The sequence below is a fragment of the Kickxella alabastrina genome (assembly GCF_025024165.1).
Source record: "Kickxella alabastrina strain RSA 675 chromosome Unknown BX661scaffold_11, whole genome shotgun sequence".
NCBI lineage: Eukaryota > Fungi > Kickxellomycota > Kickxellomycetes > Kickxellales > Kickxellaceae > Kickxella > Kickxella alabastrina.
Window position 1 is genome coordinate 520,979 of NW_026251482.1, and position 18,432 is coordinate 539,410.

General features: G+C 46.2%; 9 protein-coding genes across 9 annotated transcripts; 4 read left to right on the plus strand and 5 right to left on the minus strand.

The window, feature by feature from the left end:
- Window positions 1–1,278: 1,278 nt before the first annotated feature.
- BX661DRAFT_182694 (uncharacterized protein) lies at window positions 1,279–2,946 on the plus strand. Its single transcript, XM_051536038.1, has 3 exons — window positions 1,279–2,129; window positions 2,238–2,333; window positions 2,443–2,946. The coding sequence occupies exons 1-3, from the start codon at window positions 1,722–1,724 to the stop codon at window positions 2,887–2,889; spliced, it is 951 nt and encodes a 316-aa protein (XP_051391757.1). The 5' UTR covers window positions 1,279–1,721; the 3' UTR covers window positions 2,890–2,946.
- A 128-nt stretch (window positions 2,947–3,074) lies between these two features.
- Window positions 3,075–5,609, plus strand: BX661DRAFT_182697 (thioredoxin-like protein). Its single transcript, XM_051536039.1, has one exon. It carries the CDS (start codon window positions 3,238–3,240, stop codon window positions 5,512–5,514), a length of 2,277 nt encoding a protein of 758 aa, XP_051391758.1. The 5' UTR covers window positions 3,075–3,237; the 3' UTR covers window positions 5,515–5,609.
- On the minus strand, window positions 5,610–6,041 carry BX661DRAFT_182698 (putative prefoldin subunit 2). Its single transcript, XM_051536040.1, has one exon. It carries the CDS (start codon window positions 6,005–6,007, stop codon window positions 5,627–5,629), a length of 381 nt encoding a protein of 126 aa, XP_051391759.1. The 5' UTR covers window positions 6,008–6,041; the 3' UTR covers window positions 5,610–5,626.
- Window positions 6,038–7,338, minus strand: BX661DRAFT_182699 (developmentally-regulated GTP-binding protein 1). Its single transcript, XM_051536041.1, has one exon. The coding sequence runs from the start codon at window positions 7,259–7,261 to the stop codon at window positions 6,161–6,163; it is 1,101 nt and encodes a 366-aa protein (XP_051391760.1). The 5' UTR covers window positions 7,262–7,338; the 3' UTR covers window positions 6,038–6,160.
- BX661DRAFT_182700 (CRAL-TRIO domain-containing protein) lies at window positions 7,339–9,331 on the minus strand. The gene has a single exon (XM_051536042.1). It carries the CDS (start codon window positions 8,983–8,985, stop codon window positions 7,579–7,581), a length of 1,407 nt encoding a protein of 468 aa, XP_051391761.1. The 5' UTR covers window positions 8,986–9,331; the 3' UTR covers window positions 7,339–7,578.
- Window positions 9,332–9,899: 568 nt separating this feature from the next.
- On the plus strand, window positions 9,900–11,641 carry BX661DRAFT_182701 (autophagy protein Apg6-domain-containing protein). The gene has a single exon (XM_051536043.1). It carries the CDS (start codon window positions 9,960–9,962, stop codon window positions 11,589–11,591), a length of 1,632 nt encoding a protein of 543 aa, XP_051391762.1. The 5' UTR covers window positions 9,900–9,959; the 3' UTR covers window positions 11,592–11,641.
- On the minus strand, window positions 11,642–13,167 carry BX661DRAFT_182702 (CRAL-TRIO domain-containing protein). The gene has a single exon (XM_051536044.1). The coding sequence runs from the start codon at window positions 13,137–13,139 to the stop codon at window positions 11,652–11,654; it is 1,488 nt and encodes a 495-aa protein (XP_051391763.1). The 5' UTR covers window positions 13,140–13,167; the 3' UTR covers window positions 11,642–11,651.
- A 3,331-nt stretch (window positions 13,168–16,498) lies between these two features.
- BX661DRAFT_198467 (uncharacterized protein) lies at window positions 16,499–16,849 on the plus strand (the record flags this gene model as incomplete). Its single annotated transcript, XM_051538229.1, has 1 exon — window positions 16,499–16,849. One exon carries the CDS (start codon window positions 16,499–16,501, stop codon window positions 16,847–16,849), a length of 351 nt encoding a protein of 116 aa, XP_051391764.1.
- A 968-nt stretch (window positions 16,850–17,817) lies between these two features.
- Window positions 17,818–18,227, minus strand: BX661DRAFT_182707 (uncharacterized protein). The gene has a single exon (XM_051536045.1). The coding sequence runs from the start codon at window positions 18,202–18,204 to the stop codon at window positions 17,905–17,907; it is 300 nt and encodes a 99-aa protein (XP_051391765.1). The 5' UTR covers window positions 18,205–18,227; the 3' UTR covers window positions 17,818–17,904.
- Between the last annotated feature and the right edge of the window lie 205 nt (window positions 18,228–18,432).

An 18,432-nucleotide genomic window follows, 5' to 3' on the forward strand; every position in this document is an offset into this window, starting at 1 on the left:
AGCTGAGCCTACCCAAGCGTCTGTCCAACATTAAGTTGCCATCAAACAAGAGCGGCAAATTTTTTGTTTGAACCCTTTTTCGCACATTAAGCCTACAGTCAAGGTCTACTCATGAAAAAAGTAAATACGGTTTTGGCAACAAATATGACTTCAAAGAGTTTAATAAGTAATTAATAAGCATGATTGCAACCTGACTTAGTCAACCAACTGACTGACGTTGAATTACTGTTATGCAAAAGAAGAACCATTTATTTGCAGCTTTTTAACCCTATGAGTCCAGCAGTCATATTTTGGACATAAATAAAAATAAATCCAAGTTTGGCAAAAAAACAGACAACGAATATATGAAAATAGGTAGCGCTATTTTTGTTTGGTGAATTGACGAACATCAGAGTATTGCATCATACATGTCACCAATTGTTTTAATGGCGCATTTTTAATTAATTAGTTGTGGCCAGATTTGGTGTAAATAACTCCAGAAAAAATAAAAACAAATTGAATTACCCTCGTGTCGCAGCATGAGCTGTAGGGAAATTTTGATTTATTAATTGGCCAAATATTAACAAATTAAAATTAATGAATAGTACTTTTCGCACTGGTAAAACGTCTATATAAAGCGTTTCGAAACGCAAATAGACGTTTAAGCTCTACTTCAAAAAACAAGGATAAAAGCGCAGCGGACGGGCAAGAGCCCCCTGCTGTATCAAGATAATAATGTACCCTGGCTGCCCTTACATTGTTGGTATTGTATATCTTCTAAAGCTGGATGCATCCAGGCATGATCACACCACATTGCTTATCATTTTAGTCACAGTGATACACATCGCATGGTTGTTCTCTCCTACCCCTCCAGTACATATCACTAATAGTATACACATTATTAGATACATAGTATAGTATTATTTATGTCCCATTAATAGAGCGTTAGCGTTTTAACAAAAAAAGCTATATTATCTTTAATTTGTCATATTAGTTGCTTTACTTTAGCATTTGTTTGTTTTGCCAAATAGTATTGAAAACACGCAGCTTATTTTTTATTACAAGCTTGACCTTACCAAACAATAAATGAGTAGTATAATTGTTGGCTTAAAGTAGGATTCAACTTTTATAGTAAAAAGAAACAATACTTTGCGCGCGTAAAAAGTAAAAAAAACAAAGCAAACGCCAGTTTTCTTTGTTTATTTAACGAAAATTTACAAAGTTGATATATTAAAAAGACGAGACAAATTTTGTTTTAACATTTCTACTTGAGAACGAACCATCCATCCCTACAATTAATTTTTTCTTTCTTTTTCCGTTTTTTATCTCCTACATATTTTTAAACTACTGCAAAAATTATGACTGCTGCCGCCCCTACCACTACCAAAAACTGTGTTCCCGATATTGAGATGCGTATCTCCAATCTTGTTTCTCAGTACACATGCTATGACGCACAAACAATGCGCGAGTCGGAGTTAGGCAATGAATATGCGGAAATGGCTCAAAAACTACTGCGGGAACTTGAGGGGGCGCTGAATCAGACTCTACTGTAAAACTTAGTATGCGGAGAAACATGATCCCAAAGAGAAATTGGAAGGAAAAATTCTCACCCTACTATCTTAATCAATAGGAAAATCCTACGGACATAAACAGATTGCAATTTATTTTTCTTCTCTTTTAAATTTTTTCATGTTTCATTTTTTAAAATAATATCCACCTTTTTCAATTCTTATCCATAAAAAATGGGCTTTATAAATAAAATAAAGCTTCCGCAGCGAACAACATGGACCGTAGCGGGCGAGCGCCGTGAAACACTGTTTTGGCCCAACCTCCTGAACCAACCACCAAAGGCTGTTTTGCTATTGATTCCAGGAAGCCCTGGCATCGTTGACTTTTACATTGATTTCTGCCAGAGTCTACACGAGCAAATACCCAGTATGGATATCATCGGCGTATCTCATTTGGGCCACACGTTATTTGAAGACAATCGAGGGTTGGTTTGGAGAAACAAAAGGGTCTATTCGCTGGAGGAGCAGGTTGCCAATATGGTCAAGGTGTTTGATGAAATTTACGAAGAGTACAAGGAGGATGGGAGCAGGCCAAAGATGTTGTTGGTGGCACATAGTGTGGGATGCTATTTTGCACAAAGGGTACGGAAAAATCCACAATCCAAGTAAGCGTCAACTCGGAAGCTGCAAGAGATACTCTAAAAAGCAATTAAACCTGGTGAAACATTCTTCTCTTCTATATTGTTATAGGTTGTCGAGTGCCGAGAGGAGCTTGTGGACCGCGTATACAGCTTGTTTCCGACAGTCGAACATATAGCCAAGACGCCGCGAGGCAAGCAGCTCGAGGTAAGCCCAGTACTGTGAATTTTTGCAAGCTGTCGCTTTATTTGGAATACATCATGATGAGGTTCTCCACTTGGCTAAAAAAAACCTCGTTTAAAATATTGCTTTGTAGCTTGCGTTTCTACCTGGAGTGAGACATTTCCTGTCCCTCACAGTCGACGCGCTCCGTTGGATCCTGCCCCTGTCACTCCTCCACCTACTCTCTGATCTTTCGGGCAGCCTCAATAGAGAAAACTCGCAGCTCGTGGTGGACAAAATGCTTCACGGCACGTGTGTCCAAAACATCCTCAAGATGGCCCACGACGAAATGCACACGATCAAGGAGCTCAATTGCGAGCTGTACGGGAGGCTGGGAAGAAAGTTTGTCATGTACTATGGTGTTGACGACGGGTGGTCGCCTGTTGATCATTATTATAAGATGGTGAAGGAGAATACCGAGGGCAGGGTTTTTCTGTGCGAGGAGGGAATCTCGCATGCCTTTGTTACTAGTCATTCATCACAGATGTCCCGTATTGTCGCTGAGATGCTGAGACAGGAGCTTGGGATGACCAAGCTGTAGGGATTAATTTTTTTTACAAAATTATAATAGTAGTAATTGATATTGCAGTGTAATAGATTAGGCTCTTTACGAGTGTCGAAAATAGGGCCTGGCGAAGCGCCATGCATAGAGCAACACATTAAAAAATATGCGATTCCAGCCTTTGGTTCGAAATACATTTTTGTTTGATGAGCGGAAAAAATATAAAAATATAAAAATATAAACTCGCGTACTGGTTCAAACGTCACACCAACTTTCTCTCTTTTCGTTTGCAGTAATACTTTATTTTCAAATTACTTTTCCAAGCTCTAAATTTTACATAGAACTACATATTGGGGTTATCTCTTTTTTTTCCTTTTTCATTCCCAAATGCATTTTGCACGCATTTTTTCTGGCCTGCTTCTTGCGATCTTCAGCCAGGCGCTAGCGCAAGGCGCACCCGTCGGACAAAAGACACACATTCTGGACGTGAGCAACTTTGAGACGCTAACCAAAACTGGCACCTGGATAGTCAAGCATTTCTCCCCCGCCTGCATGCATTGCCTAAGTTTCCAGCCCAAATGGGACAAAGTAATCTCCGACAGCTCTCTCGAACTCTTTGAAAAGGATGTGCATTTCGGCGAAATAAATTGTTTGGAAAACATGGAACTGTGCCAGCTCAATTCAGTCGAAGGGTGGCCCACAGTTGTCGCGTTCGAGTCGGGCAAGCACACAGAGAAGTTGGCTGGCGACAAGAGCGAGAAGAAGCTACGTGAGTTTGTGCAGCAGACGGTCGATAGGGTGACGCGTGCGCAGCGTTATTTGGAGAACAGTGTGGTATTGGATTCGACCAACTTTACACAGAATATCGCGGAAGGTTTGTGGCTGGTTAAACTGTATTCACCCGAGTGCCCGCATTGCCAGACGATGGCGCCCGAGTGGAGCAAAATGACCAACGAGATGGCCGGCGAGATGGTCAAGAAGGGTGTTGTTGTCCTTGGCCAGGTCGACTGTTTGGCCAACCTTAAGGTATGCGCTGATAACCATGTTGATGGGTATCCGACTGTCAACTTGTTTTTCAATAGTGCTTTCATCGAGGAGATGCGGGGCCCGTACACTTACAAGAATATGAAGGATTATGTGCAAAACCTGGAGGGGCGCGCGAATGCCGGTGAGTTTGACAAAGCACCCGAGCCGCGCGTGAACAATGACAACCGCGACTGGGACGAAGAAGACGTCAAGCCGGCCGAGAAGAAGGCGGAAGAGCAGAAGAGGGTGGAGGAGAAGGAGCAGAAAAAGGGCGTTGAGAAGACTCACAAGACTCCCAAGGATGACGCTGACGCTAATGCTAACGCTGCCGACTCTGCTGACTCTGTCGATTCCGATGCTGCCGTTGTCAATGCAAAAGAGCCCGCTCCTCAGTACAACCTGGATGGCGAGGTCGTGACGTTGACTCGCGAAAACTTTGCCGAACGCACCGCCTCGGGGCCTTGGTTCATCAAGTTTTACGCGCCGTGGTGCGGGCACTGCCAGCAGCTGGCGCCTGTGTGGACAAAGTTTGCTCATGAGACGCGCGGCAAGGTCAATATCGGCGAGGTCAACTGCGATGACGCTGGCACTCTGTGCTCCAAGTACAACGTGCAGGGCTACCCAAGTTTGAAGCTCATCTGGGAGGGCGAGGCTAGCGATTTTAAGGGGTCGCGCGATCTAGACAACATGCTGGCCTTTGTCGACGGCATCATGGCCCAACCGCGCGTCCTCCAGAGCGTAGACGAGCTTAGGCTAGCGCAGACATCACTAGATGTCGCCTACGTATTTGCCTACAGCAGCTCCGACACCAGTGCAAAGACAAAATCAGCGCTCGCACACATCAAGGCCAATGTTCAAAAGATGTTCCTCTCGAAGCAGCTCAACATTGTTAGCGACATGAGTATTGCCAAGGCCGTTATTTCCCAGAACTTGTCGGCGCCCACTTTGGTTGCGTTGAAGGACGGCAAGGTCGTGCGGTTTGAAGGATCCCTGACCAGTGACGACCAGCTGCGCGAGTGGTTCTACGCCGAGCGCTTCCCGCTGCTTCCGGAGCTGAGCCGCGAAAACTCCGACGACCTGTTTTTTGATACAGACTACCTGGTCCTGGTTGTTCTGGACACCAGCAAGGGTGCGGATCATACCACCGAGTTCCGTGAGATCGCACGTGACGCAGCCATTGAATACACCCGAGTGCACGGCGCCTCTGCTGGCCACACGCCCAAGAGCTCTGTGCGGTTTGCTTGGGTCGATGGCAGCAAGTGGGCGTCCTACATCGAGCGTGTCTTCCGGCTCACGCAGAAAGATTGGCCGGCCGTGGTTATTGCCCAGCCTAGCGAGGACCGATTCTTTACGACGGATGTCAAGGGCGGCATTATCGAGCCGTCCAAGATGGGTATCTTCTTGGCTGTGCGCGCTGCCGTCGAGGGTCGTTTGCGCGCCCAGAGCACTAACTCTATTATTGTACAGGTTGTTCGTGTTGCCATGGGCGCTGTGTCTGCTACTTCTGCCTTGCTCTTCGGCACCATTCTGCGCGCCCTCGTCACCCTGTCTGTTGCTGGCGCCATTGGATACGGAATCTACAGGCGCAGCTCGCAGGGATCGCGCGGAGGCACGTACAATATCGTCAAGGTTGAGTAGGACTCAGCAAGTTAAAACGCAATCCAAAAAATAAAGCCAAATTGTTTGGTTAGCTATGAATTTTATATTTGAAAAAAGAATAATAAAAAACAATTTTTTGTTGTTGCTGATCTCAGGCTGCCGCTATACGAATGTGGTTGACTTTCTGGAATTCGGCAAACTCCTTGTCTGTTGTCCGGTACTGTGCTGTAAGCTGCTCAATAGACTTGGTAATACCCTCCTTGTTGGTTGTAAGTGCCGGCAGCACCTCCCTTACGGTGCGCTCGACCAGAACCCCGTTGATAAGACGGAAGCACTTGCGGTCCTCGGGCATCGGCGTCATGGTCTTAATGACTAGCGTGTGCTCGTCCAGCTGCAGCTCAAGCTCTCCGATCTTGCTCGCTATGGCCTTGAGCTCGTTGCTGAATTGGTTGGCGGCGATGCGCAGCTCTTGCTCACCCAGAACGGGCTGCTGCTTGGCATCTGAAGACGACGACGATGAGGCCTTACTCATTGCTCCAAGAATTTAAAAAAAAGATATCGAGGGGATGTTAAAATGATGCGTAAAATAATAGGGTTTTTGAATCGACAAAAAAATTGTAAAAATAATATATCTGTTTAACAAACAGATAGCTAACTTTGGGGTGCTGGCACGTGACTCTATCTTCTACTTCTTCTTGGCAATGGACACAACGTCCTCGTCAAGCAGGATGTGCTCCTTGCCAACCTTCTGCGGGTTGTGCTTGACGGAACTGCCCCAGACAAGCGCATGCGAAAACTCCTTCAGAATACCGCGATGAATGGCATCACAAAAGTCATAAACCGACGACTTGTCCTTCTTGAGCACGACAGGCGCCGAATAGTCAGGCAGCTGGCCCTTGGGCTTGGTGTAAATGCGAACAAGATTGAGGTACTCCCACATCTTTTCCAGCAACTCATCAAAGTTCCACTCATGGTGGGCGCTGACGGGGACGGCGTGGGGGATTTTGTAGATGAGGTCGAGCTCCTCAATAGAGATCTGGTCAATTTTGTTGAGCACATAGACGGCCGGGATGTACACGCGGTTTCCCTCGATAACGTCGATGAGGTCGTCGACAGTCGCGTCACAGCGGAAACTGATGTCGGCGCTGGCAATCCTGTATTCGGACAACACAGAGCGCACAACGTCCTGATCGAGATTAGTCAGGTTCACGGTGCTGGTCATATTGATTCCACCCTTGTCCTTCTTGCGGAACAAAATGTTGGGTGGCTCCTTATTCAGCCGAATACCTACAGACTCCATCTCGCGCTCAATCACTGCCTTGTGCGTCAAAGGCTTGAGGACATCGAGGACGAGGAAGATAAGCGAGCATGTGCGTGCGACCGCAATGACCTGCCGACCACGACCTTTGCCGTCCTTGGCTCCCTCGATAATACCCGGGAGATCGAGAATCTGGATCTTCGCGCCCTTGTACTGCAGCACTCCGGGAACAGTCGTCAGCGTCGTGAACTCTACCTCGCTGACTTCGCTGAACGTGCCGGTCATCTTGGACATAAGCGTGGACTTTCCCACTGATGGGAAGCCAACGAACCCGACACGCGCTACACCTGTACCAGCGACATCGAAGCCCTCGCCAGGCCCTCCTCCGCTCTTTGCTGGTGTCAGGATCTCGCGCTTCAGCTTGGCCAGCTTGGCCTTGAGAGTACCAAGATGGTAGGCCGTCGCCTTGTTCTTTTGCGTCTTGGCCATTTCGGCCTCGATCTCCTTGATTTTATCAAAAGTTGACATTTTCACAAAATTGAATTATAAAAACGGAACCCGGTCGGTGATGGCTGCTGAATAAAAAAATAGAATATATATATATGTATGAAAGAAAAATGGAAGAAAAATAATTCAAAATCAGGGTGAAATGAGAAAGGTTTGAAAAAATATTTTTTTTCGTCTTGCTCAGGTGAAGGTTAAAAAAGTGGGGGGGGGCGATACGGCTCGCTCAAACGAGCCGGTTCGTGGTACTTGTAAGTGAGCCGGAGTGCCAATCCAGCAAATCGAACTACTGTATCTCAATGCCTGGCTTTACTGCCTGGCTGACTAAACTCTACCTAGAGCTACTTGCTGCCCACAGTACCTTCACTGTCGCTGTCGCCATCGTAGACCTGTACCTTTGTCCAGTCTACGATGCCGTCCTGCAGAACGCCAGCCCTCGTGTAAAAGTGGCGCGCGCGCGTAAACTTGTCCTTCTCCATGGCGGCGGGCTTGACAAGGTCGCTGACCTCCATCCTTCTGGCCGCGGCCTTGGCAAGCTTATCATGGTCGCCCTCCTCCTTGGCGCGCGTCCACTCGGTTGTAGCCTCGATGAACTGCTGCTGCAGATTTTCGAGTGTGCTAGCCGCAGCCGCCCTGCCCTCGGCATCAAACATCAGTTTGTTCTCATCAGCAACTGGCTTGACGTAGTCATACACGTACTTGTCTTTGCCGCCGCGGGACTCCAGGAGCTCCTTTTTGTCGATAAACTTGAGCAGGCCCTCGGGCTTTTGCGCAAACTGCACTTTGGAGGCAACCACAGGGTCAAGCAGGGGCGATATCAGCTTCCACACGCCTGAGAACCACCACGGCCCATTGTACACAATGCATATGCCCAGGCACTCGGGGTAGTATGCCTCGAGGAACTTGAGGAAGGTCTTGACAAAAGGCCAGTCCATGTTGGCATTGGCGTGATCGGTCAGATCCATTATGAGGCAAACACGCTCGATGGGAGGTGCCAGGAGCTGTCTCAGGGTCTCCATCATCCAGATCAAGTACCGCTTCAGCTGCGGATATGACTGGTCCTTCTGGTGATGCAGGTAGGAGCCAGACCAGATAATCGGCTGTCCGAGCTTGTCCTTACCGTGCGAATACGACACACCCTTCCACATCAGCGAGGCGTCGTTCCTGATATCACCATACCAGATAATCTCCTCGACGTTCTCCTCGATCCGCCACTTGATTGCCGCAATGGCCATCTTGTAGGCCTTTTCAATATCCCATTTGCGCGCCCGGAGGAACCTCAGCATCAGGACATCCGCGTGGTCCTCGCGCACAACTGACCAAAAGGCGCTACGCAAAGTATCATCCTTGATCTGCGACTCAAACTTGGGAACCATGTCCTCGTCGGAGACTATGCCCAGCTCGTGGCACTTGCTCTCCACCGTTTGGTTGTACATGCATCCCTTGAAGACCTCAAAGGGCGACGACTCTTCAATTTCTTTGGCCTTTTGGCGCTCTGCCGCGTCGTCGCACTCGACGGGTCGCACGAGGGGATCGCTAGCCACGGAGCTCAGGGGCTTTTCAAAGTCTTCCAGCAGCTTCTTCCAGAACTCAGCCAGCAGGCTCTCCTCGATTGAGGACAGGTGTCTGTAGACGCCGCTGGTATCCAGGCGGCCCTTGGTGAACTGTGTGGTGATGGCTTCGCGACCAGCGCCGGCCATGTCCACTGTGGAGCGCTGTCTCGATATTGCCTTGAATATTCCGCTCATATTATATGTAGCTTGTAAGTATATGTGGGTTGTTTTAGAGTCAATAAAATAATAGCTGAGTGCAGAGAAAGAAAGAAAAAGATAAAGCCAAGGCAAAGGAAAAAAAGAAAAGAAAAAAAGAAAAAGTCGCTGTATATATCTTTTTGAGAGCCCAGTTTGGGCGGTAGCTGAGAGGAGGAGAGTGGAATACAAAAAGAACAAATAAAAGGAAATTGGTGTTATACAATGGAGCGAGGAGCAGTAGGCTCAAAAAAGAATGGATAAAGAGTGAAAAATGTACACAGCCACTGCTGATGCGACTAGATAATGATAATAATAGCAATGAGCGACTGTAAGAAGAGGAAATAGAACAAAAATCAATGTGGCCACATTTAAATATAGAAAATTGACCATCTAGGTTGAGTCCGCCCCACCTTTCAGTATTGCAGCGGGATTGCATAGTTGTAGCAGGATTTGCTCTCCGTGTGCTTGTGAAAAATTGACTTTTTTGTGCGATTCTAGGCTTGTGGCCCTGCGCCTCGTGGCTTTGTCCTCCCCTCCTCCGCACCGAGTTGGATTCGTCCAACACGAGCAAACCAAAAACGAAGCGAAAGCGCCAGAGGAGAAGCAATACTCTAGATCCATTCACCCCCCGCCTGCGCCTTGTGTCAATGCAATGCAATGCAATTCGACATTAAATTGGTTCTGGACCACAAGAAACTTGCGTCACACAAACGAACTTTGAAACGATGGATTGAGCTTGAAGTTCCGTTGCAAAAATAAAAAGGGATCGGCGAGGCGTTTTAATTTAAGGAAAAGCGATTTGCGTCACACGACGGTCGGTATTTGCGTCAGCGCTAATGAGCGTGACGTATCCCCATATGGACGGCCAAGTCTCGACCGCGCACAATACCTCGACAATTTACGAGTACAAACTTTTTTTTATAATTTTAAAGTGTAAATAATACAGCAGCATTATCCTCATTTTTTATTATATGGAAACAGCAAATACAGTGAGAAACGCGGTGGCGCGTCACCGGTGCAAGCGGTGCAGCAGAAATGTTCAGTTCGCCGACTCCACATGGAGGGATACATTGGGCGATGCCCCCTCGTTCGACAAGCTCATACATACCCTACCAGAGGAGCGCAGCAGAGAGCTAAGCACCCTGATTGCCGCGCAAACCCAGAACAGCAACATGACCGAGCTGTCTAGATTTTTTAGCCAGTCGCTGCGCACAGACACTGTTCCCAGGCTGTCCAACGGCACAATAGCCCGCGCGCTCCCGGGCTCGACACCAGCCACTCCGCTCATGCAGGGGTCGATGGCGCTAGTTCTGGAAGCCGGAAAGAATGAAGGGACAAAGATTACTGCAGGCTCGCCTGTGTCAGACACAGATGGTATGGGCGAGTTGGCAGCCGGTAGTGGAAGCAGCCAGGGCGACTCATTTATTATTTTGAGCAGCTCACAGGTTAGGTCGCAGAAGCATCTGGCCAACTTTGCCTTTGAGCGGAGGGCGGCAATGCAGCAGTCAGTTGGTTTGGCAGATAGCGAGTTTAGCAAAGCAGCGGGAGTGGCTGGTGCGCCGCCGGTGGCTGGGCAGGGCGACGATATTACAGAGACGTTTGAGATCATCGGACGTTTGATGGACCAGCTGGATGAGCGGTCGGCCCTGGGCCACCCAATGTGCGAGGATTGTGCAGAAATTATGCTTCGACTGCTCGACCGCGAGGTCAGTGACAGCGCGCGTGAGAGGGATATCCTTGAGGACATTGGGCGTGCCGCTAAGCTGGCAGCCAAAAGTCACAACACTAGGGATTTGGGAGAGCTGGAGAAGGAGCTCGAGAGGCAGGGCGACTTGGAGCGGGCGTTGGAGGAGACCTTGGGCACATTGGACGCCCAGCTGGAGGGCATATGCGCACAGATATCAAACCTGGACGCAGATTCTGACAGGCTGGCCAAGATGGAGGCGCAGTTTTACCAGGAGCTCAACGACCGCTCGCATGTTCTGGAAACGTGCGAGGCCGAGCAATGGGCGCTGGACGAGCGGTACGCCAGACTAGCATCCCAGCTGAGCCAACTACAACGAACAAACGTGTACAATGACGTGTTTAACATTTTGGTCAGCGAGGGTGTTGCAGGAATCAATGGATTTAGGCTGGGCGGCCGGTCATCGCATAACGTGGAGTGGCCTGAAATCAACGCTGCATGGGGTCAGGCTTTGCTTCTGCTCCAGACGGTTGCGCGAAAACTGGGATATGAGTTTATAGACTACAGGCTAATCCCCATGGGCTCGTTCTCGCGCATTGAGAGGATGGCCGACCCGCCGGCTACCTACGAGCTGTTTGGTTCGGGTGACATGTATCTGGGCCGCTTGTTTCAAAACAGAAAGTTTGACTCAGCCATGGTCGCTTATTTGGCGTGTCTTAACCAGATTGTCCAGCTCATCATGAGCATCAACCCGCAATTGCGTGTGCCGTACAAGATTGAGCAAGACAAGGTCGGTGGGCTGTCGATAAGGCCTCAGTTCGGTCAGGACGATATGTGGACCAAGGCGTGCAAGAACACGCTGTTGGACGCTCGTTGGGCGCTGGCATTTGCCTCGTCTTACTCTGGGAATAGCAACTAGCTGAAATGATATTTTTTAATTAATCGCATACATGAAATCTATAAAGAATCTATTTGTTTATCAAAAGGAAGCGGAGTGGTCCGGATTGACAAAACCAAAGCGATGATACAGCGTGCGCGAGCGAATGAATGGATCGAGATCAATAGCGGCCTGGCGCAGGGCCTCCTTGGTATCGCCTCTGTTAGAGTCACCCAGACTGGTAGAGCTACTCGGGCTGGTAGAGTCTGCCACATTGTCTAGCCATTGGCGCGTGGCCTGTTCGTATGCCGCAACAGAATGTACAAACTTGCGTTCAGCTGCCCGACGAGCATCAATGTCCGCCATCCTAGTGTTTTCATCGCAAGCAGGCGGTATATACTCGTACACAAACTGCTTTTTCCCGCCTAGCTCAGAGACTAGTACCTGGGGGTCAATATACGGAGCGAGCTCCTGGGCATTGCGCGCCATGACAATCTTTGACCTGACCTCGGGGTCGATAAACGGCGAGATAACCATCCACAGGCTTGAAAACACCCAAGAGTCGACATTCAATACGATAATACCCAGAGTCTCCGGATAATAGTTTGTCAACAGCGTTATAAGCGTGCGCACAAGCTTTGTGTCAATATTTTCGCGCGAAAATCCATTGAAATCGAACAGCATGGTCACCTTGCCGTCGCTCTTGGCAGTCAACAGCTGCGAGGTCTCGATCTGCCAGCAAAGGAATCTCTTTATCGCCAGGATATTGCGATTGCGAGCGACATTGGCGCGCACACGCACAACATAGACTGGGTTTCCCAGCCTATCCTCCATGCAAGCATACGCTAGCCCTGTGTTCATCGTGAGGTTGTGCAGCTGGGACTCGCCGTAGAATGCAATTTCGTCGATTGCCTGTCCAACCCGCCAAATAATTGTGCGCCGGATCATCTCCAGGGCCTTTTCGACATCCCATTGTCGCGCGCGCAGGAAGCGAAGCACCCAGGAGTCCGGATCGCCAATCTGCGTCGCTGCCTGCCAAAACGCAGCTCTGAATGTGCGCTTGAGCTTCGGTTGCTCAAACAAGGGTACAAAATCTATCGGGGCTACTGCACTACCATCGCCTTTACCATTCAGGTGCTCTTGTACTGTCTCATGCCGCTGCCGTATTGTCTCCTCGCTCTCCACATCATCCTTCCCCTTCTCTGCATCTGTAGACGCCGGGGTCGATGCTCTGCTGCTGGACTTTGGTAGCGTATTTGTAGCATTTTGCTGACATGTGCCCCATCCAAACCACCCTCCGGATTTGGGCTCCTGCTCCTTGGTGCTGATGGCCATTAGGGGCTCGAATGATAGACTGCCAATCTCCTCGCTCTTATCGCCTGCTTCGGCGGCCTTGGCCTTTTGCTGCTCCAAGCTGAATTTCACATCAATGTACTCTTCCTTGTCACATTCCTTGAGCAGTAGCTGCCACAGCTCGCGCAGCTTGGTGCTTTGCTCGCTGTTGAGCCATCCGACTCGGCCTTCGGTCAGCGGTTTGCCGAGCATATATCGGTCTACTAGCGGCAGTGTGGACTCAGTCGCAAAATCCATGCACTAATGTCGAAAATGTATTTTGTAATTTCTAAATATTTATAACGAAATTCCGGATTTTTGAAAATGCGGGGAAGTATTTAAGATTTGCATCTGACTGGTGCTTTGTTTATGGGTTAAGCATGACGCTTAATGATGTAATTATATTTTTGGAAGTTATATGCATTTATTGGATTAAATAATAAACTCAGTAAATAAAGTGCTAAAAAAATTATAAATACAATGAAGGCTGTGGATTTGCCAGACGCACCAGCACCAGCACCAGCACCCATAGCAGAACCAACTTTGCTATGGGTGCACCAATGCTGGTGCCAGTGCATGTAACAGAAACAGTTCTGCTATGGCAATATTGGTGTAAAGCTCAGGCTAAAGTGGCAGCAGCAAGCTAAAAAACAAGCGCAAGGTAAAGTGCGTAACAAAATAACAGCAGTAAGCGCAAGGCAAAATGCAAGACGGAAAACAGCAGCAGGTGCAAGACAGAGCTGGAGACAGAAAAACAGCGGTGAGCATATAACAGAGAACAGCGGTGAGCAAATGGCGAGGAATCAGCGGCAATTATGATAACAATTACAAGTACAATACCAATTTTGCCTATAATATGAAAATTTACAAATAAAAACATTAAAATAAAACAGCTAATATTACTTACTACATAAAACGATGCCATATATGAGTATGAAAATTGAAAATGAATGAGGAAGATAAAGAGTGAGAAACATGTCATCTCGTGGGCGCAAATTCTAGTCTTCTTTACTCTCATATTTTGCATCATTATTGGCATTTTGTTTCCCCACATTCTAGTTTGCATATACGCTTTTATTAGATTCTATGTTCATCGTGAGTGTATTTAAATTACTATCTTGTTCTTCCAGTACAACATCCGCTTTCTCTTTTCTTCAAACCCAATTTTATAGTTTAATAAATATTTAGTACTGTTGCTGTAATGAAATTTGGACTAGCTATAATATATATATTAATGAAAATGAGACTACGGAAAGAACTGAAGAGCTCACTATTCAGAATTCGCCGTACGCGTAAAATATCATAAACATATTTTACGCGTCTGTACTGTCACGTGACTCGGCCCCCATTTTTGATATCACGGTTGCTGTTTTCTAGTATTATTGTTGTATTGTAAAATAACTTGTTAATTGAAATAAAATTACTTTCCGCGCACAGCCCCTGCCCACAGCCACTTTACCACCGCACCCGCCAGAACCACCAGCTGTCATTGCCGGCTATTGTCACAACAGTGGCAATATCAGAAACAAAAACAGCAGCAATGGTGTGTGTGCACTTTCTGTACGAGAAGCAGGGCTACACCAACTTTAATACTACTTGCCACTCCTGCGCATTACCATGAGCAAGCAGTTTTTTGCAGGCCATCATCTGCCACCTCGCCGACTGCACATGCAATGAAGACCACCTGGCTGACTTTGTGAAGGATATGCATGAATGCTGCCAAGCGAGCAGTAATTGGCAGGAAATTATATTTTTATTTGATATGTACATAAAAAACAGGGCATAGGCCTATTATCTGTTATTATAATATCTTGGCACTAGAGCGGAAAGGGCTACCTTTTCTATTCGCAGCTTTATGTTTTGCCTTTGTGGTGTTATAAATTTGGAAATGGTGTGAAAGCTGTACAAAAATATAACTTTTTTTGTAACCCAGGTTTTTTTTACTTTTATATAGCTTAAATTTTACAAAATGCGCCCAGATATTTTTACACAAAATAATTATTTGTAATGTTATAATAAGAGGGGGTGTGAGGAGCACTAGTTTCCTAGTGTTAGAAAAGTAGGGGTGATTTTATAAATGGTTTTATTACTGATGCTTCTAAAATACTACTAGCGCCGGCCTCATCTTATATATGTGCCTTGTCGCCTTTGTTGCGCACATTGCCAATTGTGCGCTCCATTGGTGAGAATTGGATCTTCTGCGAGCAGACCGGTATCTTGTTAAGTCATTGTTGTGGCTTTTGTGTGTGTGCGCTCATGTGTGTGCATTGCAAAATGGGAAGCATGTTTGGGCATTACATTAATGCCTCCCTAATTTACGCCTGCATGATCCAACTAGTGTCCTATCAATCAGCATGCAAGTGGAAACCTGTGTCGCGATTCTCAACCTCAACATCCACTTCCATATTGTTGGAATATAGGAACGTTCTATGAACGTGTAGATAAAGTATAATGATATAAAGTATATTTTATAAATAAGTGCTATGCACTGTGAAAAGTAAAGAGTAGAAAGCATATTGCTTTGGTCACTGTGTGACTTATTGTTTGTGTTGCTAAACAGCCAAGACTGGTTAATCAGTTGATCGCCATCAACCAATACATATCTTCAGTCTGTGCAACAGTAACTCGAAAAGCTTGGTTTTACGTGAAAGGTGTGCAAAGACATTAATGCTGACTTTATAAATAATATATTATTATTGTATTATTGTATTATAAAAACAAATGTATCTATTTTTACTATTTTTAAAGAAACAAAGACAAAAAGCCAAGTAGTTTTTCTAAAATATTTTAAAAACAATGTATGTAAAAATAAAGTATCTAATATAATAATTTGTTTTACAAGTAAAATATATATATAAGAATGCAGTAGAATTACATGCAATTACTTAGTATTAGAAGCAATTTTATATTTTACATTTTTTAGACTATTTTCAAATCAACTCGATCAACTTTATATTTTATATTTATATTTATGCCCATCAGTGTAGAGGCCCTGCTCGGCCTCTGCAAAATGCACTGTTCCTACTTCCTGCCAATTCTGCGCAAGTATGTTGTCACCGTCCACCATATTACAACAGCTACATGCGAGCTCGCACAGTATATTTTTTTACAAGAGCTGGATAGTGAGGGCTTTAATATAGTCGACCATCTAAATCAAGGTTTCTTTAAGAAGTGTTTTATTGCCCTTTGCCTCGGAGATCAAAAAACCACGCAGCAACAACCTTAAAGCTGCAAACTGCAAACTCGTCAACAAGCACAAGCACACGTTTGTCAAGGAAACCAAATTCGACTGCCCTCATCTCACTGGTGCGGCCAATATTGCTAATTATGAGGTATGACAATCCTCGCAGCATATAAATCACTTGTTTCAGCACTTTGGCAGGCAGTTAAAAATATGGTTGACATAGCACTTGATGTAAAGAAAAGGACTAAACAGCGGTACGAGATTATTAAGAGGAAGGGTGGCCATACCAAAAAAACAAATACAACAGTCCATTAGCAAGGATATCATAATTCCAGCAGGCAAGATAAAGTGGGCTCTGCTGTGTGCTAAGACCAGCAAAGCTGGGAAGCAACTCGACACCAAAAAAATTTCAGATACTGTGCTTCGCAACAGAATGGAGCATCTAATTGAGAGGATTTTTGGCGCATACCCTGAGGACTACGGTTTCGGCTACAAGGAGCTCCAGTATGACTCTGTGGCCAATACAGTGAACCATATTGGGGCGTTTGTTGATATTTTCCGTGTTTTGAATCTCAACAAGGCAATGAAGACGATTTTACTCTTCCCAATGAGGATGTCTATTGCACCAGGTTTTACTATGCTCAACAAGACCATTATTGCATGGTGTATTCTATCCATCACAAAGAGCCGACTCAAAGCACTGCACAAGGATAATATTTGCCTAGGTATTGAGATTCCAGAGATTCCGCATCTGAAAGATCCCAAAGGCAAATCACCAGAATAAATTTGGTCACTCTTTTATGATATTTCATGTTAACCGTTTTTGCTCGATTTTAAAATGGACAAAAAACCACACAGTTTTGGTGGGATCATTAATACTGATGGCATTGCAATTATCGTATTACTAGACTCACCTGCCAATACACAGAAGAAGAGTATCTAGGCAGAGAGGATTTCACGGTCTAAAAAAGGATCTGGCAACAACAACAACAACAGTAGTGACAATTACGACTGCAATGGCAACAGCAATGATGGCAAACCTGTCAATAGTGTGCCCTACAGTGAGAAAGCTCCTCCCGAGCACATTGATAATTTGTCAAAAATGACATTCATGATATTGTTGACAAATCAATGCTCTGTGATACCAGTCGACAGGATATGCTCTGTTGTCTGGGGTATAACAGCAATTACAAAAAGGGTGAGGAAGATTTTCTGCCACACTAAAAATTCTGAGGCTAATAAACGTTGTGAACACGTTTTGTTGGATTCACAAAAACGCAAAAAAAGGTCTTCCAGCTTGATCCCGTGGAGCTCATCAATGCAAAAAATGGTTTGTATACGTCTGTTTAGGATGTCGAACGCATGTTCAACCACCCTGGCTCCAATACACTTTCCAGTACACTTGATTGCAAGTTGTATGTCGAGTACTTCTTTCAGTGCCAAAAAGGTGATTTTGTTTTAGGAGAGCACTATCACAACATGCAGACCCTTAACAAGAGTCGCAAGCATGACGGCAGCAGCTCAACTGACCCCCTGCACTGCAAGTTATGTTATCTTTTTTTGTTACCAGAAAACGCACCAACACTTAACTTGCAAGATCTTTACATGCAAAACCTGGGCCAGATCCAGTCCTTATTCTTGGTAATTGGACCCAGGAATGACCTGTTACCATGAGCCAATTCGTGGCAAGGGGCTGCGGGAGATGCCAATAGGTCATGGATTCACTGTTTACTTGATCGACGAGTAGTGCACCTCAACGTTTTGCCCAACATGTGAGAGCAGGATGGAGAAATTTAACAAAATTGATGATCCTCGTCTGAGGAGTCCCAAGCACAAATATCATGTCGCAATGACAGCAGCAGCATCTAATTTCATCACAGCCACAACAAACACCACTACTAATTCCGTTGCAGCAGCAGTCACCACCGTTTCTGTTGCAACCACAACTCCCGCCGACACTGCACCTATTATTGACAGTGTGTAGCAGAGTTGCAACCAGTAGATGCCTATTCGCCCACAGTCTACTGATATTATCCGGTGGATAGGGGAGGAGAAAGGCTGGCCTAAGGGCAAAATTTCCCGCAAAATTAAGTAGCAGCTGCGGGATGAGCTGGCTGAGCAGAATTGGAAGCAGTACATTAATATTTAACCCGCTAATAATTTCAAGTCCATTGTCAGGCTGAGCGGCTGGTCGCAGGGCAAAATTGAGTTCAAAATTAGACAGAGGATACGTGATGAGTTGGCTGTGCAGCAGCAGTAGCAGAATGGTCAGCAGGAGCAGGTAGCCATAACAGGTGCTAATACAATTCCAGCAGTAGAAAAACCTCGCCAAAATTTATGACATGGCTTGCTCCAGTGCACAATGGA

Excerpts from the sequence above, each read along its gene's own strand:
- BX661DRAFT_182699 (XM_051536041.1), bottom strand. The coding sequence starts at position 7,261 with ATGTCAACTTTTGATAAAATCAAGGAGATCGAGGCCGAAATGGCCAAG.
- BX661DRAFT_182698 (XM_051536040.1), bottom strand. The coding sequence starts at position 6,007 with ATGAGTAAGGCCTCATCGTCGTCGTCTTCAGATGCCAAGCAGCAGCCC.
- BX661DRAFT_182701 (XM_051536043.1), top strand. The coding sequence starts at position 9,960 with ATGGAAACAGCAAATACAGTGAGAAACGCGGTGGCGCGTCACCGGTGC.
- BX661DRAFT_182700 (XM_051536042.1), bottom strand. The coding sequence starts at position 8,985 with ATGAGCGGAATATTCAAGGCAATATCGAGACAGCGCTCCACAGTGGAC.
- BX661DRAFT_182707 (XM_051536045.1), bottom strand. The coding sequence starts at position 18,204 with ATGTACTGCTTCCAATTCTGCTCAGCCAGCTCATCCCGCAGCTGCTAC.
- BX661DRAFT_182694 (XM_051536038.1), top strand. The coding sequence starts at position 1,722 with ATGGGCTTTATAAATAAAATAAAGCTTCCGCAGCGAACAACATGGACC. Across the intron at positions 2,130-2,237 it reads GATGCTATTTTGCACAAAGG|GTTGTCGAGTGCCGAGAGGA; the intron begins GTACGGAAAAAT and ends ATATTGTTATAG. Across the intron at positions 2,334-2,442 it reads CGCGAGGCAAGCAGCTCGAG|CTTGCGTTTCTACCTGGAGT; the intron begins GTAAGCCCAGTA and ends ATTGCTTTGTAG.
- BX661DRAFT_182697 (XM_051536039.1), top strand. The coding sequence starts at position 3,238 with ATGCATTTTGCACGCATTTTTTCTGGCCTGCTTCTTGCGATCTTCAGC.
- BX661DRAFT_182702 (XM_051536044.1), bottom strand. The coding sequence starts at position 13,139 with ATGGATTTTGCGACTGAGTCCACACTGCCGCTAGTAGACCGATATATG.